Raw genomic sequence first — 25,270 nt, 5'->3', positions numbered from 1 at the left:
CACACTTTTATCTTAGGCGACGGGTGTTGTTAAGTGGCCGTCCTTTGTGGCCTTTGAAGCGAACATCTGCGGCGAACGTTATGAGAGCAATTCATCTGGTGAAAGCTGGACAACCAGCAGGTGGAGGACAAGTGAACCCCAGGGACCCTCAGCCTGTCACACGCAGGGTTTTCTCATATATCTACTGTACGACTTAAGAGGCGCAGGTCCTGTGTTTGTTCTGGAGAGCTCCTGCGAGGCCTTGTGCTCAGCACCTGCACCTCTTTATTTCTTGTAGATACACGGTTCACTGTGGAGGACATTGAGGGGCACCTGATCAAGCAGCTGAAGGCCTCCAAAGACGCCGGCATTTCTGTTTCCAAGCCAGAGGAGGAGAATATTCGCTTCAATAATTACGGTAATATAAAACATGGGGATTATTGAAATGAGAATGGACTTCATCGTAAAATCCCAGAAATGCAGGATCATCATGTTGAGCTCCCTCTCTTAATTCCTTATTCCCCTCCTCAGGCTTGTCGTCTGTGCCGCTCTTCACCACCACGGCGACTGTGACCACCGCCGCACCCACCACCACCAGGATTGCAGCCACGGCTCCCTACGTCACCCGCCGCCCTCCGGGAACCACCCGCCGGCCTTTCGTCAGCAGACGCACCACCACGTCCATGCCGGTCACCACTCGGCCCCCGACCACCACCGCTGCCCCCATGACCACCACGGCCCTTCCTCCCTCCACCACCGTCTCCCACAGGGACAAGACCCACAAGAAACCTCAGAAGGCATGCGACTCCCACCCATGTCTCCACGGAGGAACATGTGAGGAAGAGGGCTCCGACTTCAGTTGCAAATGTCCAGCGGGGCGAGGAGGCGCTGTGTGCGAGAAGGGTGAGTCAACCTGGGCCTATAATACCAAAGTCGCACAGGTAAAAAAATGACTCGGGTTCAGACCCAGGACTAGATGGTAGCGTTACTCCTACTTTGCCGATGCTTGTCCAGCATCTCTCAATGTGGAGGAGCAGCAGTTCTATTTTTAGCCTCTCCCTGAAGCTCCTCACGGTGTCTCAAAGGTAGCGCTTTCCTTCGATCACTACCCAAAGCTTATGACCATATGTTCGGCTCAGAATCTAAATCCAATGGTATATTGGCACAGATAATGCCCATGACCCTGCTGAGTATGTGATAATAGATTTGCCTTTTTCTGTGCTTAAACTACAAATTTAATGCCAGTGTTCAAGATTTTCTGATGATTCTGTGGAACACTTTTCCAGGTGTAATGTTTAATTTAACTTTTTTTTTTCTTTGCAAGAATATGCCTTAAACAGGCACAAAAATGTGTCTCCAGGTTGTCCATTTTTCCGCAGTTTAAATTCAATATTTATGAAGGCTCCCACTCATTTCAGTGAGAAGAAAAAAGCAGGTTGATTCAGTGCGGAGGCAAATGAGTCAGCGTATGCCTCTCTTGGGCAACCCTTCCAAGACCGATCACGTTATTCAAAGATGAAAACAGGGCGCTGAAATATGGAAGAAATCTTTTTCCCGTAATGTTTAATTCTTCCGTGCGGAAGTTTTAACAGGTTTTTCCCACGGCTGCGTCTTGACAAATCTGACAGTAATTGCTGTGATGGAGACAAGGTGGTTCGAATCAGCACGTGCGTGTGATGGCGAGCGAGTTGCCATCTGCACGCCGGCTCCATTAGATCAGTCAAGCCAGCGGGATGGAGAGATCCTCAACACTTGCCATTGTTCTCTGACTAATGGACAGACTGAGGAGAAAATGGATGATGATCATAATTATTGTGTTGGCGAAAAGGTTGTGTGCTTGTGGCTGGAGAGCACATTCCCCTCCTTCAGTAGAAAAAAATCATACAAAGAGCAGAGTCTTGTCATTAACATGCACGGCCGCTTCACTTCATTACACACATCAGACACCGATTATCGCATAATGGAGTAAATGCCGCGCTAATGGATGGTCCGCTGTCTGTCTTCATTCCTCCGCAGTGATAAAGTATTTCACTCCGTCTTTCGGGGGGCAGTCCTACTTGGCCTTCCAGACCATGAGCGCCTACCACACGGTGCGCATCGCCATGGAGTTCAGAGCGTCGGAGAAGAACGGAATCCTGCTCTACAACGGCCAGGAGGGAAAGAAGGACTTCATTTCGCTGGCTCTGGTCAACGGCAGGGTGGAGCTCAGGTGAGCTCCGTCGTGATCTGGACCTGCAAAATGAAAAAAAAATGATAAATGACATATCAGATGGCAACTCCTACACAGCTCCCATCGCTATTCATATTCGCCGCACCTGTCTCAGGACCTGATATTTGAAAGTACTGTCTGTTTACATCATCCTTCATAGCACAAAGCAGTTTCAGCTGAATAACATTATATCAGTGATCTGGCTGAGTTTAGCCTCAGTCGTCTGTGCGGTTACCTTCAAAACACAGCTCAGGAGCCAGTCTTGTTTTCCTCTTGAAGCACAAACCATCATCCACCTTCCCAGTAAATTCCCTTTTACTGGCATCGGTTTTTAGGAATTTTCCAGATGGATTCTTGATGTTTATCATTGCCGCTTAGCAGGCAGCTGAGGACAAAGCTTGCAAGCTAATATTTGTCATCGACTTGCTTTGTTGACCGCTTAATATTTGGGGCCAGATTTGGCTCCTGGGCCTTTAGTTTGATGCTGTTCATCAGAATCAGAATCAGAATTTTATGTATTGCCATGGTTAGTGGGGAGCCCACCAACTAGGAAAGTGTTTTGGAATATAGTGCTGACAATAAAATAAAAATAAAAATAAATAAAATAACAACAAGGCTGTTCAGGAATTCAACAGTCTGACGGCCGAGGGGAAGAAGCTGTTCCCTTCACACACAGGCCTGTATCTGCACTCTGCCTTCGGAATGTCTTTTGAGTCCTGTGATCTTAGAAAACCTTTAACTCCTCGTCCTCGGGTGAAGCTGACCAATCCAGTCGGCTGTGTTGCTCAGATCATTGCTAAGTCTATCAGATCTGTGACGTCGCCATCTGGAGAATTAAGATCCTGGAACGCTTCACTCCTTATTAAGGAGCTCCAAAAAGTCTCTTAGAAGCCTGAAACAGATACTTCGGACCACGATAACGAATGAAATCAAGCGGCGCTTTGATGTGGAGGCTTTAAAGCTCGCTTGAAGAATTTCTGCTGATCATTATCATGGCTGGAAATGTATCAGTATGTGTGTGAGGTCTTCATCTAAAACAAGTTTTTGCTTCGTTTCTCTGTGACTCCACCTGGGTCCTAATCACAGGTGGACACGATCGGAGTCAGATAGATTTTCTGTCAGTCAAGGCTGGAGTTCATATTTCACAAGTTAAGTCCACTTTTCTATCTTGAGCACAAAGTGTGAAACTCCAGCTGAACACAAGCATGTCTGAGAAGGTCCAGTATCACAGTCATGAAGACCATTGATGTCAATCCAAATACGCAGAATTGACTTCCGCTCATCAGCACGAGAAGACAAATCCATTTATCGCCCAGTAACAGCTCATATTTTGATGCTTTTTAAACCTTGAAACATGATCCGATGGTTTCCCTCTGCTGATGATGAATCATCGCGCGCTCTCTAATGAAGCTTGTCGATGAGATCCAGCCGTGAGTGCCTGCTCACGTTTCCGAAATGTGATGAAGAACAATTACACCGAGGAGAAACCTGCTCTCATGAATATGCAAATAGATTGTTGTCGCTTCGAAGTCAACATATTCACGGCAAACTTTTGGGGGAAAGTTAGTTTGGTCTGGAATGATCCCGTGTTGTGCTCCTCCTCCTCCTCAGATTTAACACGGGCTCGGGCACCGGCACAGCTGTCAGCAAGGTGGAGATCAACCAGGGCCGCTGGCATCAGCTGGTGGTCACTCGCAATCGTCGCAACGCCATCCTCAGCGTGGACAATGAGCAGCACGTCTCTGGCCAGAGTCCCCGCGGCACTGATGGTCTCAACCTGGACACCCACCTGTTCATCGGAGGAGTGCCAGGAGAAATGTCGCAAGAGTACGTGGTCTTTTACACTTTAATGCCCACAGTGTTTGACCCTGATGTTTTCTGTTTACAGCGAGGAATGTCGATGCAAGACATACATGTTTTCACCTTTTGTTCTGCCTCAAAATTAAGTTGTGTTTTAGCTCAACAAGATAGTGCAAGTATTATTTATGACCTCCACCAAAGAGGTCAGGCGACCATCTTTTAAGCAAAATCGCTGGAAAGCTATTTCACAGAAAGTGTCAGGAAATATAGATTATTACATTCTGGTGCCCAACTTGACTTGCAAGTGCCGAGACAGTTTGATCCGGATATGACAATTCTCCATCCGTCTTCAGCGTCAGGGAGAGGACTGGGGTGTCCACTGGCCTGGTGGGCTGCGTCCGCCTGCTGGACATCAACAACCGACTGTTGAACCTGCAGGAAGCCGGCGGCGACAGCCTGTACGGCAGTGGTGTTGGCGAGTGTGGCAACAACCCGTGTCTCCCCAACCCTTGCAAGAACGGAGCAACATGCCAGGTCAAAGAAGCGGAGATGTTCCACTGCAAGTGCACCACAGGATTTTGGGGTAGGTTCGCTGCGCACACCTCAATTTTGCTTGGGTTTGGAGGGAACCTGGGTTTTGGTCTGTCAGCTGAGATCAAGATCAAGTCCCAAATATGCCTCTCACTCAATGAGGGTAATTCACAGGCTGAATTCGGGAGCTCCACTGAACACATAGTTTTAGATTATTATTATTCAAATAAGACCTTTTGATGTGGATGTTGATCAGATATTTTATATGAGACACAAATAAAAATGATGATGATTTTAAATTCTTCTCAAGGACCAATCAAGACCTACGTAAATAGAAATTCAACACGGGTCCAAACAAAGGTAATCGCCATTAGTCGTCGAAAAAAATCGACGAATAGAGGAGTGGACAATGAAAATAATCTTTAGTTGCAGCCCTTGAACCATTTATATCTATCTCTAAAGTCAACCATGGTAAGAAGTTTCTTTGCTTCCAGAAAGAAAAGATCAACAAGCATTTGGAAGAACCATTGGTGTAACCAGGCATGGAGCAGTGAGGGGTGATAATGACTTTCCGACTGCTTACCACTCACTTTACAAGTGGCTGGTTATTATAGCAGAGCGATGTGGATGCTGAATGTCATTGTGCAAAAAGGATCCTAGAAAAAGGAGTTAGATTCATGGATTTTGAAAGCAGCTTTTCAATGATGACTGCAAAATAATGAAATTAGATTTGCTGCGGGCTGTTTCGTCTCTCATGTCTGGTTCTGTGTTCGCAGGTCCAACATGTGCTGACGTCCATGACCCATGTGAGCCCAACAGATGCCACCCGTCCTCCCAGTGCCAGGCCCTGCCAGAGGGAGGATACAAGTGCGAGTGTCCAATGGGACGCGAAGGAATACATTGTGAAAAGGGTAAGGCTTTGCTCATTTTACAGTCAGTTGCAGTGTGGATGAGTTAGAAACAAAAAGCGGTGAGGTCTGAACTCATTGTTTTGGAGTTAAAGCAAAAGGAGGGAAATTGGATAACACTCTGAGGGGAACAATTCAAGTTGGATCTTCAGGTATTTTACCGAAGCATCAGTCCAATTTGCCTCATTTGTACGCGCTGATTCATACCGTAGCATCGCCCTCTTCAATATCTGTGTCGCTTCCCCACCACTTTCTCGCATCTAGGTTTGCACGACAAGATCAAACGCGGCGAGAAGGAAGGGAAGTAAGCTAACTAAGGTAGCTGATTAGCCCCTTCGAGCCATGACAGTGTCAGATCAGCCACGCTTGTTTGCCAAATAAACAGCTACAAAGGCTTTCTCCCGATCCCTCTGTCCCGTCTATCCGCCCACAGGTGGGGTGTTCAAACACGTTCGCTCCCGCTTAGCGCCACATGACTGTGTCGGGACACAACCGGGAGAAAAACCAGCGCGGGCCTCGGCCGCTTTTGATGCGCATCATTAGTGCGTTTGCCGCCTGTTTTAAACTTGTCGCACTTTTCTTCCTTCTCCTTTAAAACGTCTCTGACCAACTGTAAAAGGATGTCACTTTTACATTGAGACATTTCCAAGAAGAGGCATGAGAATAAATAAATAGACGGTGATAGAAGGTGGTGTTGTGCGTCCACACGTTCCCGAGGCCAGTTTTGCCTCCAAGAATCAATGAGATGACTAATCGCATCACTCTTTGCTGCCTGCTGTGATGAATGGGTGCGTCAGTCTGCCGGTGTCAGGCGCTGACAGATAAAACAGCAGCCAGGCGGAAGTAACCTGTGAGGGTTCAAAAGAAGAGACGGCCCTCGGAGCAGACGTCTGGAGGTCGAACGGTCACAATGTAGGTTTGTGCGTTCATGATTTGCTGAGCTGCATTCACTGCTCTGGTATCAGATTGGTCTGATTCTGAAAGAGAACTTCACTTGGCGGTCAATTCTGAGGCTTTAAATGATTCGAATTTGGCAAGCAGGACTTGAAAACGTCCAGACCTTGAAACACTCACTGCAGGGGGAGGTTCAAATGTGCTGACTTCCACTCAGCACCTCATTAAAAAGCTTTTGGAAGTGAAGTAAAATTGAAGGCTTAAACTGGTGAAAAAAGGGAAGCTGTTTATAGTTCTTTTCAAGTTGTGAGTAAATCTGGAGTTGTCGAATGTTAGGAAGATAATCTGTGCCTCAAAAGCATGGCAATTGGAAGCAGTACGTTGGAGAAAAGCTTTAGATGTGAGGCATCCTTACTCAGGAGACAAGCTGGACCCTGAGTCTCCAGTGGATGCCCAGGCTCCCCTCCATCCACGTTTGTCTTCTTCACACTTCACAAGGATTGTGCTTTAGCCACCCACCACTCACTATCCTCCAACAGTTCCTCCTCACCAGCAGAGCCATCGACCACCTCGACAGGCATGAACAATTCCTCCTGTCTCCCTCATCCAATTCTCTCCTGTCTTGTCAAAAACTTTCTCTCTGCCATTTCTTCACCCATCACAGGCATCATCTTCTACACCTGTCACCCACTGGAATGTGGAAAATGGGGAGCATCATGGCCATCTATGGCCTGCACTTTCTGTTGCCGCCAAAGTGATGATACCTTCAGTAGCGAGATTATTACCCTTCGCATCACCGATGAAGCATCTCAGTCCAGTTTCACCAAGAAAACCTGTCAAGAAGTGCTGTGAAATAGTCACCTCTCTGCAGAATCTGTCCACCTCAGTGTCGTTTTCGACACACATGGTCCTCTCCACAGCCACTAAGGAGGCACTGTACCTTTCTGGTTAGGGATTACTTGTATCCTGGAGCTTTGCTGGTGTTTATTCCTCCAATATAAATGTAGCTTGTTGTTGCGATAATAGTAGCAGTGTATGTCTCTCCAAAATTTCCCGGCACCATCTTCATGAATCCACTCCCACTTCAAACTGTTGCCCTTGTGCTTAATAAAACAGGCGCAGCGCCTGCATCGCTGGTATCCTCCTCGAGCTTCACTCTTTTCAAAATCAAATTTAAAATTCCCCTCGTTCACAAACCCGCAAATGGCTCCTCAATGTCAGTCCTTCAACTAGCAGCCGACCAGGAACCTTCTCAGCCGCTCAATGTATTTGTTCTACGACTTATTAATGGAGCAGCTTTCATCATTCAGTGATGAAAGAAGGTTTCGTCAAACACCAGGGATCCACTTCCTCTCTGCAGTGACACGAATACGGGGTGTCAAACCCATGGCACGTGGGCCACATTAATGCCAAAATATGAATGCACCTGTCCCATAACGCACTGCAACAGAACTGTTTGCCGTCTGAATGTGAGATGTAGTGGCTATGAGGGGAATGTTGAGTTGTTTGAAGCCATGTTTAAAAACATTTTTTGAAAGAGCCTTTTTTTACACCCCATGTCTCTCATTAGCTCAGAGGGGAACATCAATGACCACAACATACCGTGTTCTCCCACTGCTTCTAAGGCGTAATATTGGCTTTGAGCTGAGGATTACTATGAAAACTTTCTCGTGGTCGCTCCACTTATTCGGGCGGCAGGACCTCTAGTGACTTATTGATTATGTTTCACATGAGGGAGAATAGAAAACTCCCTCCTCACTTCTCAGTTAGAGACAGATCTTTTTCTCTTTTAAAGTTCAGTTTGGAGCTCGATTCCCCGCTGTCCGTGCGAGACTATTTCTCTCTCCCCTCCATGGTGCACGCCATCATCATTAGCACTCCTCTGCACAAAAGCTAATTAGCTTTCTCTTTGCCGTCTGCCTCCTCATCCCGACTCCACTCAGCTAATCCCAGCCAATTACGAATAAAAGCTTTCTTGCCGGCTACATAGGTATTTGTGTTTCTTTGTGTGTGAGCCGCTATTGCGCCAGTTTTGAAGAAGAACACAGAGACCCGCGGGTGGCTCTAATGTCATGCTGATAAATATTTAAGTGCCATCAAGCCATGTTTGCCTCTTTAGAGGCCTGTCAAAGTCATATCCTGCACCATTCAGCCTGTGTCAAGGTGCTGGAGCTCTGACTGTTATCGGAATGTGCCGACATGTTATCTGTCTGACATGAAGGCTTCTTTAGTTATTTTTGTTTGGAAGTTCTCAAACAGAATCTCTCTATCCCCAGGCTATGGAAGAAAAATCCATCTCTCTCAATAATACCACCGTTGGAAATGCACAACACTTGAATTTTAACTAGACAAATCCTGACTGGTGTGTGCGTTTTCAGTGACAGAAAGGAGAGGAGCGTACATGCCCCAGTTTAACGGAGACTCCTACCTGGAGCTGAAGGGACTGCAGCTCTACGGACACGATCTGCGGTAGGTCATGTGTCGGCATTGATCTCTCGCACTTCTCTGGAAATGTCTTCACATATTTGGCCCTGAGTCCTGATAACGCGAGGTTTTCATCTGCTGAGCATGTTCGCCGCCTGAGGCAAAGAGACCTTCTTTAAAATTGAATGGGATTGACAATGAGCGATGCCGAGACAACACCGCTGAGCTCACAGATTATAGACTACTTTCACCATATTTTCAGCCTCCAAACGTGTCTGTCCTCAGTCAGGTTTGTTTGTCTCCGCAGCCAAAAGGTCAGCATGACTGTGGTCCTCATGGCCAACGACTCCAACGGCCTGATCTTCTACAACGGCCAGAAGTCTGACGGCAAAGGCGACTTCATCTCTTTGTCACTCAACGAAGGCGTCCTCGAGTTCCGCTACGACTTGGGCAAAGGACCTGCCACTATCAGGTTTGAAACCGAAGTGTAATAACTGCAGAAATAGCCCGTCTTACTGTGAATACCCTGTCTGTGTGTCATTCAGGAGTAAGGACAGGATCCAGCTCAATGTCTGGAACACCGTCAACCTCGAACGGTCAAACCGCAAAGGCGAGATCGAGGTCAACAAGAAGGACCCAGTCCGAGGAGAAGCACCGGTAAGAGAGAAACTCATTCATGTTTCCAGGCTTTGGGCATGCAGGGCTTCCGCTGTGTTCGCTAACGCTTGTGACAAATGGACTGTACTCGTGCGTCCCATCACTTCATCCTTCAACTTGCCTCAGGCACAGTTGAACCAGCAAACGCCCCTCCCATTCTTTGCTGACTGGCAACAGAACCCCGCCACGACTCCCATCAAAGTCATAGCTCCACATGCGAAGAGCCATTTTGACGCGCTGTCTTAATTCCGCCAGCCTAATAATCCCAGCTGTCTGCCTTTCATCTTTCTGTTTGAAACTGAAGATAGAAGTTTCTCTTGCGCTCAAAAATAGCCCCAACCGTTGATATGAAGTCAATGCTACACACCCCGCCTTTGAGGTGGTTGTCTGGAGTGCTGGAGGCAGATGAAGGAGATAGCAGCAGCCAGGAAGAGCGTAATGAAACTCCTCAGCTCCTCATGTCTAAAGCAATAAAGCAGGTACAGGCCTCTAAATAAAGGCGCTCCAATAGTGCCATAAGTCATCTAATTATATTAAACGCAATAATTTGTGATTATGAACATGCACTCTGCACTCCATCCTCTTCTGCTCTGGTTTCTCCTTTACTTCGGCCGTACTTTACAGCAGCAGCGCAGGCACAAATCTTATTAAAGGAGTGGAGCACTGAGGAGAGGTGGGGGTTTTAGGAAGATGATCCGCTGCCTGGCGATGGAGTCAACGCAAAGACGCCATGCAGCGTCACCCTCAGCGACGCGTCTCCTTTTTTTAAGAGCAAGCATGGAGATGCTGAACACTCTCATCACATCAAAGGCAGTCACATACATGAACAAGTATGGCGATATATATAATGCCACATGCTGCGGGTGATCAAAGATGGCTGCACAAGCTTTCAAAGGAACATGCGAGGATAAATAAAATACTTGTCGTGAGAAGGGGGAGCAGTTTGAAAATGAGGTTTGGTTAAGGACCACGACTCACTATTCAGGCTCCTGTTTTTGTTCTTTGCTTCTCTGCTTGGTGCATGGCCTTTATGTGCACGCTTACGTGTCTGAATCCAGGTGTGTTTTGCTGTCTGTCCTTCACTGCTGCTTTGATTTTAATGAGGCTGGATTGATGGATGCTTGCATGGAGCTGCATGTCATGTGTAAATCTGTAGTCGAAGGTATGAACATAAAATAACATTTAAATGATTATAAAATCATGTGCTAGTTTATTTGCGTAAGCACTCAACTGTAGTATAATAGCATCGCATAGCAGTCTGTTTTCTGAAACACACTTTTGAAACGCTGATATTAGTTTTATGAATTTGCCTCTTTTCAACGCTAATATTGTTTTGAAGTACTGATATGCTCCTCAAGTTCATTCTTGATTTAAAGTAGTGGGGTAAAGTGAATGTAAATGCAAATTAAAAGTGAGTTTAAATCATCTGTGATATCAGAAATGAAGTGGGACATTACAACTTGAAGTCCTTAAAAACATTTGCGATGAGGAGGGGACTAAAAGCTGTTCCCAACTCTGGCTTCACCACAGTGTTTGCCAGCGAATTGAATTCCATTCGATTATTCATACATACATACCAGTGACTGCTGTGTAGTGTTCAGCTTTTGCGATCTCACTCTTGTGCATGCGGACAAGGTGTTTTATTAGATCTATCATTATTTTCTTCGGCTCAGTCCACGAGCTCTGCATGTCTTACCCGAGCACAGATGCCTCCTAGTCCACACCTAATAACTTTCTTCCTCCTTATTGTTTTTCTTTTCTCTACGATGTGCTGTCTGGAAATAAGAAATCACGCAAGGTAATGAGACAAGTCCCAGTCACACCTTAGTTCATATTTCATTTGAGCCGCTCACCTCCTCGATCCACTCTCACTCATCGCCACCCGACAACAGCACTGAGTAAAAGGTGCTTATTCAGAGTGACAGGCAACTTAGGCTCTGTCAGTCCTATTAAAAAAAGAAAAGCCATTTCATAAGCCTGTGCGCACACAAGTGGCGCCGCACTCGAAGAACACGGTTTGGCTTTCACCTCGGTCCATCTGCTGTGGGGGTGGAAAGGGTGTGAAGGTGGGAGGAAAGGAGGCAGCCATCTTTGCGATGGCCATTGTTTTTTAGCAACAAAGGAAGGTCTTCATTAGTCGAGCGTAGGTGGGCACATCACGCCGGTGCTGTGCGGCTGGAAGTGAAAGAGAAGACAGCGGAGGCAAGCGCAGGGGAGGAAATCTACCATGGAAGACAGCGAGGTGTCAAGCCAACACCGCTCGTTCTTCTGTCATCTGCTCTCAGTTCCTTCGCAAACAGTAATGCCTCATATCATAAAGTCGCTCACTCTTTCACCCACTCAATCGCCTGTAACAACACAAACAAGCTTCCGCGATCCGAATCACTTCATGGAAACAGCTGTCCCATCTGCAGGTGCGGAACAAAACCCTTTCTGTTGCATGAATTTCTAACAAGAGGGTTGGGTTATGAAAGATCATGGATCCACAGATCAGGCCGGATTAGTATCGGCAGAGGTTCCAGAGAGCCTGAGGATCTTCCCTGTGGACGGTGACAAAGCTCTGCTCCGTGTGCCGTGTGGTTTCCCGCCTTGTTTTTGTTGGACCTAGCTGGAGGTGCAGCGACACATCCCAAGGCATCAGTCAAGCCCCGTTGCTCCTCGCACTCCAAAAACCTGAATACAAAGCCGGTGCCAGCTTTCCCTCTCATTGCTGCCTGTTTATTTGGCCCCTTCCATCATTTTTCCAGCAATTAACTCCACTTTATGCCTCTGGCAATTACTGTCCTACATAAAAAAGCCCGTTAATTCCCTCCCTCTGAAGTGGGCCCACGTTTGCCTGTAAAATAATCCGGCAACACCTCGCAAGTACAAAACAATTGTCTCAAAGGTTCTGTGGATAGAGTCAGATTTCACCGCCGTCCACTGCCAATGAATGTCTCTTTATTTCATAATTGAAGCCAGAGTCCTGGCGCCGCCTCATTTCTTCTTTATGTCTGGGTGATTATTGACCTCTCGCACAGGCAGCCTTAATCAATTATGTTGTTATGAAGTGTGAGCATATTGATGCGGTCGGAAGGTGGGAGCGTCTGCGGCGTGAAATCTTTTAATGCCACAGTCGAAGCCATGGTTTGTTCTCACTCTTCATACTCAACTGAAGCAACCAACTGGTTTCTCAGCTGCACGTGCCTCCTGCTTGTTTTTCATTGTTAGTGGCAATAAAAAATCCGCCCTCGGCGAGCGAGACTTCATAAGACTGGTGGTAAGTAAATAGAATAGATGCAGACAAAAACAAGCCGTTTCACTGGTACATTGGCCGTGGAAGGTGTGCTTGATAAACTCTCTGGAAGCATTGGATATGACCTCAAATGTAGCTGGACGTTCGAACAGCAGGTGTTGATTTCTGCCATAAGTTCTGCATGTTAAATATGTTTCGAGGTAAAACGTACGCCTGATCTCAGTCACTTCCTTTCTTCCTTTGTCAGAACCTTCATGTCGATCTTAACCTGAAAGAGTCTCTCTTTGTGGGCGGAGCACCGGACTACAGCCGGCTCGCAAGAGCAGCTGCCCTCACCGAAGGCTTCAAGGGAACTATCCAAAAGGTATTTAAGCTTATCTGTCATGGTGTCTCTCATTTACATGCTGTGATGTTTACTTTTTAATGAGTCCTCGATAGTGGTCTGTCCAGCTGTCACCCTCCAATCCAAATTACGAGCCGGCACTGTGACGGCCAGTGGCTCTGCTCATTTGGATTAGCATGCGCTAATAATAGAGTGCACATTTTGAAGTCCTTCCATTTTGCTTGTCTCAGATCTCTCTCTGACAGTCCTCCAGTTTTTCTCCTCCAATATCCAAGGAAAATAGCGCCTCTCAGAGAGCCAAAAATAACCCGGCAGAACAAAAGCCGGATGTTTCTGTTTGCTCAAACTTGTCATTAGTTCTCCTCTGCAAACTTTCCCTTGACAGTCTGGAGCAAATCAAAAGTTAAATGTGCCGTTTGTCTTACTTGGCCCATGGGGAGTTGGTTAATTATGAGAAAGCTGCTTTGCATTCTCTGTTTGATGCGCTGCTTAACTGTCTTGTTTACACCCTCAGCAGACATGGAGATCATGAGAGATTACAGCGCGAACGGCGCATCCCGTGTCCACTGGTGACACTGCTGTGGTTTTTATTCAGATGATGATCCCATTGAGAAGTCAAACCTCATAAATCATGTGTAATCATATTTATAAACACTCTAATGAATTTTGAAACCGTTGGTAGAATACTCTTCCTGTAGACAATTGTATTGAGTTTGTCATGGCTTGTCAAGGAGATCGAACCCAGTAGCTGAATTGGTGCAGGTTTACAGATGACTTGGGAGAGCGAGGGTAGTTTTAACAATTGATGACAATAAATAATATAAACAGGAACGATGAACCAAGGGCGTCAACGCCAAAAGAGTGAGGAACACGAGCAGGGGCGGGGAAAAACCTGAAACAGAAATGAGGCAAATAAGATTAAGCCTGACTAAGGGGGACAATGGAAAATGCACTTGGCAGTTGCTCAGAGGCCCAAATAACACAAAGCGCTCTGTGGTGGATCTACTCTCACACACACGAGGAATAACAAAAATACTCACACGCAAACTAAGAGCAAGAGGCAAGAAACACAAAACGGAGGAATGAGGAAAACATCAAGCACGCACAGAATTTAGATAAACAGGAGGACGAGAGTCAAAGGAGTTTACCTTTGAGGATGCAAAGCAACCATCTGGCAGCACAGACTGGAACCCAGGTGTAGAAATCAATGGAGTCTGGGATCCAGCTGCGCTGCTGTGAAGCTGAAGAAAGAGAAGGAAACAACGCAGGAGCGCAAGAAATAACCAAATAAAAGCACAGCAGAAACAAAACAAGACGAATAATTTTTGATCGAACAGATTCCTAAAAATTGTAAAGCAAATAAATGAACATAAATTCAAGATAGTAGCGTACAGAATATCAGAACTGCAACATTTTATATGCTCCCAAAGCCATGTCAATTTCAGCATACAGTTTGGAAGTTTCTTTCACAGAAGGGTTGAAGAATAGACAGGGCTGGCGCCACATTTGTGTGGATTTGTGGTTCATTGAGCGCAAGATTGGCTTCATGATGTGCTCCAGTTTGAGGGGAATCAGAGGCATGTGAAAGGTCAAGAGTGTGTCCAGCAGCTGAGACCACAAGCCAGTCCTGGAAGTGTTTTCGAACATGTTTACAACATTAAGTTGGAGCCACTATTGATTTTCAAACCTTCTCTCCCCAGATCACCCTGATGGGAACTCCTATTCTCAGAGAGGAGAACGCTCTGCGCTCCAGCGACGTGGCCATGTTCCAAGGTCACCCCTGTTCCCAGGAGCCCTGCCACAACGGCGGACGCTGCAACCCCATGCTGGACACTTACGAGTGTATTTGTCAGAGTGGGTTCTCCGGCGGACACTGTGGGAACGGTGAGTCCCTTCACTCAAATTGATGTGGTAAATACGGGTGTAGGGCGTCTCGCCTTCTGCTTTGGTGGAGTCAGTGTGGCTCTTTAGCGTCATCTGACATGTTAAAATTAAACTGATATCATTTAGTCAATGGCCCATACTTATGGCTGAGTGTCACCTTTTGTTGTAATGACAAACCGTTGGCTCCAGTTTCTGCTTGTACTTGTTGCACTCTACTCTCAAAAGCCTTGCTTCATGTTTATCCAGCGCTGTTTGTTTGTGTATTGTTCTGTAATGCGCACTGAGCTCCACAGCACCCCCTCGACCCCCACCCTCATGTGTCCTTCTCTGCCACAGTGCTGATATATTGTTTTCACACCAAAGCAGCAGTTATGAAAATGACGAAACATGTCAATGGAATATTCATGAAATGATCTTTTCGAGAGTTGCAAGCGCCTTTCATCATCCGCAAGTCACCCCGCCAAACATACACAACCCGGCTCTGATCTGTGCCGCGGCAGCAGCCGTTAACCTTGCTCGCCCCTTTTATCCAAATTAAAACAGAACAGCCGCTCTTCCCTTCTCCGCTAGCCTTCCGATTTATTGATTTCTATGATCTCATTCTCATCTCCCCTCGCTCCCTCAGCCATCCACGAGAAGTCTGCAGGGGAGACGGAGGCCATCGCCTTTGACGGGCGGACGTTCATCGAATACCACAACGCTGTTACAAAGAGGTAAGAAGCAGGACAGTGAAGGCGTCACCGTTTCGTTCCCCCGGCGTCTCCTGCTAACAGCTATTAGCCAAATAACCTTCCCTGGGACGCTGTGATGATGATGTGGCTGCGCTCACAGATGACTTCAGGGGACAACTGTGTGTTCACCTCTTCCTTTCTTCTGTCACGCTTTTGTCACTAATGAGAGAAATGTATCTACTTCGCCATGAGCGTGCTCAGCTGGCTCCTTTGTAAGTCGCTGCAATATTACCCAACAGATCTGAAGACACAGTTGTATCTCGCAGCGCTACAGCAGTGAAGCACACCACGATACAGAACTATGATCCCTGGCTGAAGGAAACATCTCCAGGATGATCCAGCCTTAAAGTCCAGTCATAGGTTACTGATGAATAAATACATTTATAAAAAAAGCGTGTGAGTTGCACTGACCTCATCGCGATTTACCTCCATGTGGTTAGCGCTAGAAAACTCCATCAGCCAAGTCCCATTCTGTAGTGCAGGATCACCACCCTCTTTAGATGGAGTCTAGTCCCAGGACTTCTGAACTGGAGTCAGTTGGGCTCAATAAGAAAACTATTGTTGTCATGGGATAAACTGTACCGCCAGGAAAAAAGAAAAAGAGTTGCACTTAGCTGCTGATCAAAAGTTGGTAACAGTGGTGTTATTAATATCTTGTTATCAGTGTCCAAATACTCCAAAATACTCAAAACATTGATATTGATTTTGTGAAGAGCGATCTATTCAGGGACCTATTTTTCCGCTTTGGTAGTTTTCATGTTGCTTTCTATTCAGTATGGGAACATGACAACAGTGAGTGTTTTATTGACTTTACTTCTGTTGTTTGTTTGTTGGGAACATTCATTTGTTTATTTTTATTAGTTATTTTGAGAGTGTTTTTTTTCTTCCATTTTTAAATATTTATTATATTTATCTTCTTTCTTTTTTTTTCACCAAGTGAGTCAGCAACAGGATTTTTTTCGTTCGCTTTCTCAAATGTGTCCTCCCCTTTCCATGTTCTAAAAAGATAAATATTGACACATCTGATGGGAAACTTTGTTGCACAGACAGCAAAGTGTAGAAGCCAGTTCACGTCAGAGCTCAGCCCACATAGAAGTAAAAAGGTTTCAGAATAGAGCTGAGGATTAATTTGGCTCGTGATGTCGTTTTAAACATTAAAAAACTGTCCCTTTAGGGATCCAATGTTTTTATCCGTGCGCGTTCATGCAGAGGGTTGGCACGAGGCAGCCTGCAGGTTGGCTTAATCCAAAATGTTTTCGCGCTGAACCTGAAAGACATAAGCATACGGCACTCTCCTTTTGTTTTTTTGCTCACACTTTCTGTGAACCCAAACAGCGGGGAAACTTTTCTGTGTGCATCTGTGTTGTTGAATCCGTCTTTGGTTCTGTCTGCGTCAAGTCTTGTCTCACATACGTCCTTCGCTGTCTTTCCTTCTCACCAAAGCCAACTGACCAATGAGATCCCAGAGTAAGTAGACCTCACCACTGGCAAAGGTCCAGTCAAACCCTGACTAACAGCAACAACAGAGCCCATCCTTAACCCCCTAAACAAAAAGACCTCGCTCATTCTGAGGACATCTATAATGTGTTTGTTTTACTCATGCTCCATCTCCATGATTCAGTTGGAAATATCCGATGTTTCTCACACAGATTTTTCCACAGTGCAGCCAAGAACAGCATGAATGTATGCATGATGAGTCTTGTGCTCATGTCCCGGAGAAGATGAATCGCTGTATGAAGAATGTGCAATATTTCATGCATGGTTGTTACTCCTTCTTTAACAAAATGAATTGCCACGCGCTTCTCCTCTGAATGGCATTATCTCCTAATGAGGAGAACCAAGGAGGAGGACGCGCTCTGCTGTATTTATTTCTACATTTGCTGGTTCTGAGAGCCAAGCGGCGATAGTTGCCGTAACTTGCTGCTCATTAGCTGGGTAAGTGGAAGCGGATGGAGCCCAGGGTCGGGCCGCACGCCGGGCCTGCTGAGTCCCTTCTCTGTTATTGTGAATAATTACAGAACTGGCCCATGAAAAAGGGACCGACTTGTTCATCACAGATTTGTCCCCTTATGTGCATCAGACTCTCCGCGGAGTGCCGCCGCGGGCATCAATCTAACTTAGCGGGGGGGCGGCCACCGGTCCTCAGGGGGGCGGGCTGTCAAAGGTCTAATGGATGTCACATTTTCTAAAAGCCTCCATGATTGTCAACCAAAGAGGAGCACCCTGGCTTCTCTCCGGGGAATCAATTCTGCATGAGCAACAAGAAGTGGAATTAATTTCTCTAACAGACGATTGAGCGCTGCGCGGCGGGCCAAAATGTCAAGCGCTCACCTTGGGTTAATGTTGCTGTTGCTATTTACTGGAGCCTTTTTTTAGGAGGATCATGGTCTTTGACAGAACTGTTGGAATCGTGACGCTGTTCAACGAACCGTGGCTCAGATTTGATCTCAGGAAAAAACACATTTGTAGGGAGTGTTGCAGAAATGAAACTGATAACTCCATTAAAAACCTTGCTGCAGAAACCTCAAAAGAACCAGTGTATAGTGCACAGAGGAGGAGCGTGACAGAGAATATATCTGTGTTTTAGGTTTCATTTTGTCAACAAACTGAACTACTCCCTCCCGCCATTTGGAGAACAGTTCAGTTAGTAGCTGGGAAGGGTTCAAAGCTACAGCTCAGTTGGGTTAAGAGCATAAGTCAGGAAGTGGAAAACTCATCCAGTACATGATCCCGGAGTTATTAATGAGGTTTTTTTGACCCCTTGTGAGTGAGCCGAGACATGCAGCATCGCCGCTGACGCTTCATTCAGGATGTCAGCTTTTGTCGCTTCAGTCGACGCTACCAGAATGGCAGAAAGAGCAGCAGATTTTTGCAGATTACCAGGATGCTCAGCAGCAGTGGATCGCTCCCCGGAGTATTCCCGCTCCCTGAAAAGCTCCCCTGTAATGACAGCTGGGATCGGCTCACACGCTGGGAGTTAGAAAGGCGCGCGGTGATCAACACTGACTGAGCGCTTGCTGGTTATTAACACGACAGCCGCTTAAATAACACCGGCGAGCGCGAGACGGGCTTCACACATGAAGAGAGAGTTTTAAACGGGGGGAGAAGTTACGCAGAATTGTTTTGCTTGATTTGTAGTTCAACTGTTCGCTTGTTTTGCAACAGCACTGGGTCACTTCTTGCTCAGCCACTTGCTGCGTGAGGCCAAACAGCCATTCCCAGCTTGACAAGAGAATGAAGTTCAACATATAGTCTGATTCATATATTTCTCTTATGGTGATAGAGACCTTCTTCAGTTATGGAATACTGGATTCTTTCTGCCCTCTCAGGTTTTAATGTTTTTATTCTATTTAGAAAAAGGGGGAAAAAATGTCTAAGATTGCATGTTTAATATGGGATGTAATAATGGGGTTAAAGTTGGGTTTGTGTCCAAGTGACGCTATTGTATGGAAAAACAACACATTAAAAACAGCCATGATACTTCCATTTAAGTAAAATATGACAAGGTTATTTCCTGACACACTAAACATGCTAAAAATATGACAGAAGACAAGATTTTTCTCCAATATAAATGTCTAATTTATGCTCAAGAGGGCCATACGAGGGATGCTTCCGGGCCTCATGTGGCACCCACACCATGTATTTCTCTCTCAGTGTGTGATTTAGGCCACTTTCTTGTCACTGTTGCATGGATCAGAGTCTTCAAGCTTCAAGCTGACCCAGGACCGGTTGAGCTGGGTTCACAGTGGATGTTGCTAGGTGATGCGTCTGGATGGAAAATAATAAGCCGCAGTGAAACCAGTCAGCTGAAGACTTGCTAGGCAAGAGTGCAAGGTTGAAGACAGTTATCAGTGAAAGCTTCCCAAGCGCTCTTCCTCGGACAGTCTGTCACCGGGCTCATCCATCTCGATCCGCCCGTCTCCCCAGGCAGCCTCTGGTTTTTGTAGCCGTCCTGTGTTTGGGCTTAAGTTGCACACTTCCTCTGATCACACAACATTTGTTATCGACTGCTGCCACGGTCGATATGGTAGTGGAGCAGATAAGCTTCTGCTGCTTTAGGTCTTAGAGTGGCCTCTGTGAGTCGACACATGGACTCACACCAGCCTTCCCTCCCTCCCCTCCCTTTTGTTTCCTTCTTGCTTCCTGCGCTTACACTGCATGCGTTGACTTTCTGCCCTGCTCCGTTAAGTCCCGAGTCTCTGGAGAACCCTTCTGACCAGAGGTGAGTTTCTCAAAAGCCTTCAGATCGCTTCCCTCCTCATCCCACCTCCTCTCCAGACAGACCCCTCCCCGACCTCTCAAGGGCTTCATCCTCCTCCTCGGACGCAACACGGTTGTAATTAGTCGGCTGAAGTCACTAACGTGAATCACAAAGAGCCTCTCAATTAATTCTGAAGTTCAGAATTCTGATAACGGCATCCTGTCTGCGCCGGCTGCCCTCCCCTTTCATCTGAACACCACTGCCACCTAGGGGTGAAAAGCGACACCGCACCCTTTTGGAAGCCTAGAAGTTAAATTCATGCCAAACGATGGAGGTTCTCAGCTCCTTCTGAGCTCGGAGGGTTTGTCTGCAGAGGTTCCTCACGCTCTTATCCCCTCACCCCTCAAAAAATATGATACTCAGATATCATAACTTTTTTGTTTACCTCAGCGACCTGAGCTGCGCAGCATGTGTCATGAGACGGAAATTAAATGTACATTCATTTTCTACTTCTGCTGAGGTGAACTGTGGATATTGCTGGAGCGAGCTGTCAAAAGGATGTTGCCTCAGGTCAACACAACATAAAATATCTCCTGCCATCTCTTTGTTCTGTCTCATTTTTAGAGAAAAAGGGAGACGTAGTCACGCTCCTTGTGCTCTCTCGTCACACTCCCTGAGCCGCCGTGACTCCTCTGTTGTGTCATTTGTCTTGTCTAATCTTTGTTTCCAGCTCAGTTGTGTGGCTGTGTGTTTTGAAAGCCATGTTCCATCGCTTCTGTGACGTCCGTGTCCTCGTCTTGTCCTTGTCTGCGTGTTCCTCTGACGAAGACGGAGGAAGCTGATCGATAGCACGTGTGCTCATCTTGTGTCGTACATATTTGCAAATGGCCGACATGACGCGTCCCCTGCTGTGGGACGTGCGAAGGACAGAGATTATCAACACGTCTCTATGCAGGATGGATGTTCCTGTGTTGAGCGCTTCTCAAGTCGGACGACTGGCAGAGCTGCTCTCACGCTCACTCTTGATGGAGAAGAACTAACTTGGTTGTGTTTGACGTTCCAGCGAGAAGGCTCTGTTGGTCAACAAGTTTGAGCTGAGCATCCGCACCGAGGCCACCCAGGGACTGGTGCTGTGGAGCGGCAAAGGCGTGGAGCGCTCCGACTACATCGCCTTGGCCATCGTGGACGGACGCGTCCAGATGACGTACGACCTGGGCTCCAAGCCCGTGGTGCTGCGCTCATCCGTGCGTGTCGACACCAACCGCTGGATCCGCATCAAGGCCAGCAGGTGAGACGGCGGGCGACAGGTTGCTCGGGAGGAAATGTAATCCATATTCTATTTGTGTCGCTGGAAAACTGTGGGATCTGGCGCGTGTAAATCCTCGGCTCCGCTGTGATCCCAGATGATGCTGATTAGTTCCAGATTAAGGTTATTTTCATGCCTGGTCGTGCGTTCGTGTCACACATCCAGGAGGATGCACTGATGAATGTTGGGCAACATTAAACGCCTTTTCTAAACCCGATGGAAATAAGCAAATCCATCGTACATCAACTCCTGCGGTGCGGAATGAATCGCATATTTAATCATGTTTAGACGCCACGTGATGTGTTCATGCAGGAAAGTCATGCTCTGGTATGTTGAAATGACGCCATTCCGTCGACACATATATACTGTCAGGCAGCTGAACGTTGCTTCACTCCTGACTAGTATTTATCTCATATTTATTTATTTTTGGACATTACATTTTGTTTCTGGAAACCGGAGGCCTCAGACTGAAATTCCGTTGCCATAATATAGTGATATGTTTTTGTGCAATGACACTAAAGAAAGTCTAAGTATTTCATACGTGTTATGAAGTGAAATTGCAACCTTTTTCTTGCATTATTCACAATAAAATATGCTACAACATGACCAAAACATCCACGACGAAGGAGGAAAAGCTCCACCCTTTTGTGTCCAGCTTCAACTTCAATTTGATCCTTTTGGTATGTTGTTGGATAATAAAGAACTCCTCATAAACCTTTGCTTTTTACACACTTCTAAAGTCGTGGTTTTGTGAGAGGACTTTAGACAAATGTTTGACTTGGGAGCGCTGATAAGAATTCCCGGTCTTCCCAACATGTAGCGGCACATTAATGGATTCCTTCATTAGAAACAGATTAACTGCCTGAACTTTGAAAATGACCCATTTAGCACCTTCATCCTTATCGCGGCCGAGCGTTTGCTTTCGCCGCGGCTGCGAATGGAAGTCGGGGGGGATAATTAGATTGGTTTCCTGGTGTAAGCCGAGCCGAACTCATCCAAGAACATCCATTTCAGACGAGCCCGGCCTGATAATGTGATGTAGATGATGGTGTAAATCACAGCATGTGCCGAGTTAGACGCCGATCATTGTTTGACTTTAAACACCGCGGCCCCCCCCTCGCTGTGTTCCTCTATTAGAGGCGTCAAAATAGCCTCATTGTCACAAGTGTTCGGCGCTTGCTAATGCTCTGCTAAAGTGACTCACACGGCATCTGTTCGGTGTGAGACAGGTGCTGCTGGAGTGTGTGTGAAGCACAACCTGTAATGCATGAAGGATGGATAACGTCTCTCTCTGCTCTCCTCTTTAGAGCACTTAGAGACGGCTCCCTTCAGGTGGGCAACGAGGCTCCGGTTACAGGGTCATCGCCTTTGGCAGCCACACAGCTGGACACAGACGGAGCTCTCTGGTTGGGTACGTCGGCCTCTCCTCACTTTACGGCATAGTTCGCACCTGTTCAGCTGACACTTGGGGGCGGCTTTCAAAAAGCCATGCAGGTTTATGAAAGTCTGGGTCAAAGAATGAATGAAAGCAACCTTTGAACTCTCTTGCCTTGGAGGTTGCCCATCCCTCCTCTTGCGTAAGGTAAGGTTTATGAGTGATGCTGTTTGACAAACATGCAGCTGGAACTCCTCCTCTTACCCTCCTCATCATGTAACACGCATGAAATTCACCCTGTCGATCCCGTGCTGGCCGCCGAGCATCCCATTAGAGTGGGGCAGAGTGTGAGGAGCTCGACAGGGATGTGAGAGGCGAACCACCAGACAGACGGTGAGGAGGAGAGCAATGAGAGGGAGCTGGGAGAATGGAGTCGTCTCCTGCTGGGATGATGGGAAGAGACGCTAATGACGGGCTGGACAGAAACCTCATCAAAGGCTAAACGGAGGAAGACCCCGCCATGAGCGCCGCTCCTTCTTTTAGGGGGAGATGAGCTGGAGTTCAAGGGACTGAGCTGCTCACTTTGAAGCCCGTGATACCTTCACATTAGTTTTACTCAAACAACATCATTAAGAGAGCTGCGATCTTGAGGGGGAGCGTGCAGCGGTGAGAGGAGGAGGAGGAGCCTTCAGTGGGGCTCGACTAAACTCTTCTCTCTACCCCCCTCAGGTGGCCTGGAGGAGCTGTCGGTGACCCGCCGACTGCCGAAAGCCTACAGCACCGGATTCATGGGCTGCATCAAGGATGTCGTCGTGGACGGCGTGGAGCTCCACCTGGTGGAGGACGCTCTCAACAGCCCCCAGATATTACACTGTTCAGCTTCAAATTAAGCAGAGACAAATGGGAGAAACGGAATCTTAAAAAAAAAAAAGAAAAGAAAAAACACCACCCTTCACTCACCCCTCCCTCCCCTGCATACAGCCCACGTCTCCTGCTGTAATTATTTTCTATTTTTATATACGTTTTATCGCTTTTTATATTGAAAGAAATTTCTAATGTTTTGTTTCATATGATTTTTCTGTTCCACCTTTTTTTTTATCGCCCCCCCCCTTAAAGGTTTTCTTCTTTTACCCCCCATTTTTGTGCTCATTCCCGAGTCGCCTCATCCTGTTGCCACATTCCCCCAAATCGAGGCGCCTCGCATCCATTATTAATGAACATTCCCCCGCCAGAGCCGGACGACCGCTTCAGACGTGGAGCTCTGCATCTCCTGAATTCTTCTAACGGGACTTGTAGATATCCGTCAAGCTGCTATGGTGAACAAGTACAGTCGACTCATCAGCAGTCATCTCACAGCGCCCGCAAAATATCAGCTCGAATCCTTTAGTTTTGAAATGTGACTCACTAACACTCGAGAGAGGGAGGGAGCGCTGTGTCCACCACGCGTCATTAGTCACCATGCATCATCAATAAATGTTATAAATATAGAGTATATAAATAAAACCTGAGACTGTGAATATGTGCGATGGGTTTGGAGAAGTTGTGCTTTTCATGTTCTGTCGTGCGTTCAGTTTTACAAGCAGCAGATTGATGACGTCCACTATAAATGCATGCACTTCTGCGGTGTTGAATCGATTCTTTTCATGTTTGTTTCTTCCCTTTGGTTTCGGAGTGGAAGCAGGACTTTAATGGTGCATCAGGGCAAACGCTGCCCCCGCCTACAGGAGGCGCTGAAGAGACACAGGGTGGCGGCGACGACAAAAAAAACAAACTCTTCAAGGATTTTTTTGAAAAAAAAAAATTTGACTTAGCAGCATTCCTGAAAGACTCTATTTTCCGGCTGATGTTGAAGCCATAACCACGGGGGAGACGGACGCAAAGATGTTTTGATATGGCAATATTCTGAGACGAAATCATGTCTTGAGTTTTTTTTTCCTTTTGTACAGCCAACAAGGTGTGATCTGTGGAGCTGTTTCTTTTTGTCCTCCTTTAGTGATATACACTGGAACTACGTCTGACTCGTACACCTGTTTGTGTCATCTGAGTGCGGATCAGGACGTTTCTTTTACAACTGTGGCACTCGCTCTGTTTAGTTTACCTCACCCGACAGTAATAAAGGAGAGTGTGTGTGTGTGTGTGTGCTGTTCACGGACTCAATCAATAATGAAAAATGGAGTCTGTGGATTGATGGGAACAATGACTTGCCTTAAAAACTAGTCGCCTGGACTCTAAGCAGGCGACACATCCATGTTTCCTTATATCCAGTGTATAAGCCTCATCCCTGTTATGTACATGAATAATACATGAGAATAATAACAATTATATTAGTAATAATTCTCTGCTTTTTACGAAAAAAAAAATGCTTTTTTTTTCACTGTTTCTTATTTATGTCTCATGTGGATCTCGCGTCATCGCTGGCCTCCAAAAGTGTCTGCAAATCTCCCCTGAAAAAAGAGCCAGCGCACCCAGTTAAAGTGGCATGACCTCAGCATTACTAACTTTATGACCTTTGTCTTGTGTTCCTCCCACCAAAAATAAAATGTCAAACAAACCGAGTCAGCGCTGGTGAGACGCCTGCCTTCTTTCTGTTCCCGTCACTCACAGTCAGCAGGTCGCTGGTTCGAATCCAGCTTGAGGCAACGGAATGCTTTTCTGTTGAGTTTGGCACTCCGCTTTCCTCCCACAGTCTGAAAAACATCCGGAAGATAGTTGATGTTACACAGTTGGGTGTTGCCTTGTGGACTGTCGGAGTACTGCACTCATGCGCTTGTGCTTACATGAAAAAACAGTTCT

At 46.6% G+C, this 25,270-nt stretch overlaps 1 protein-coding gene across 5 annotated transcripts in view; it reads left to right on the top strand.

Annotated features, from left to right (window-relative positions):
• The window catches only part of agrn (agrin), a 194,681-nt gene extending 169,649 nt beyond the window's left edge, over positions 1-25,032 (top strand). For 3 of the 5 annotated variants that reach the window (XM_053849446.1, XM_053849444.1, XM_053849447.1), the window contains 15 exons: positions 278-397; positions 511-882; positions 1,996-2,188; positions 3,800-4,015; positions 4,342-4,571; positions 5,296-5,430; positions 8,700-8,790; positions 9,053-9,217; positions 9,291-9,402; positions 12,885-13,001; positions 14,681-14,864; positions 15,490-15,577; positions 20,860-21,084; positions 22,410-22,513; positions 23,207-25,032. In XM_053849446.1, the coding sequence (XP_053705421.1) occupies positions 278-397; positions 511-882; positions 1,996-2,188; positions 3,800-4,015; positions 4,342-4,571; positions 5,296-5,430; positions 8,700-8,790; positions 9,053-9,217; positions 9,291-9,402; positions 12,885-13,001; positions 14,681-14,864; positions 15,490-15,577; positions 20,860-21,084; positions 22,410-22,513; positions 23,207-23,367 (2,513 nt within the window). In that variant the 3' untranslated portion in view covers positions 23,368-25,032. Of the gene's footprint in view, positions 1-277; positions 398-510; positions 883-1,995; positions 2,189-3,799; positions 4,016-4,341; positions 4,572-5,295; positions 5,431-8,699; positions 8,791-9,052; positions 9,218-9,290; positions 9,403-12,884; positions 13,002-14,680; positions 14,865-15,489; positions 15,578-17,038; positions 17,063-19,784; positions 19,818-20,859; positions 21,085-22,409; positions 22,514-23,206 lie in introns of all 5 variants that reach the window. The other 2 variants (XM_053849443.1, XM_053849445.1) reach the window with 1 other exon arrangement.
• The last annotated feature ends 238 nt before the right edge of the window (positions 25,033-25,270 follow it).

The sequence above is a fragment of the Synchiropus splendidus genome, chromosome 18 (genome assembly GCF_027744825.2).
Source record: "Synchiropus splendidus isolate RoL2022-P1 chromosome 18, RoL_Sspl_1.0, whole genome shotgun sequence".
Classification (NCBI taxonomy): Eukaryota; Metazoa; Chordata; class Actinopteri; order Syngnathiformes; family Callionymidae; genus Synchiropus; species Synchiropus splendidus.
This window is presented reverse-complemented; position numbering and strand designations above follow the sequence as displayed.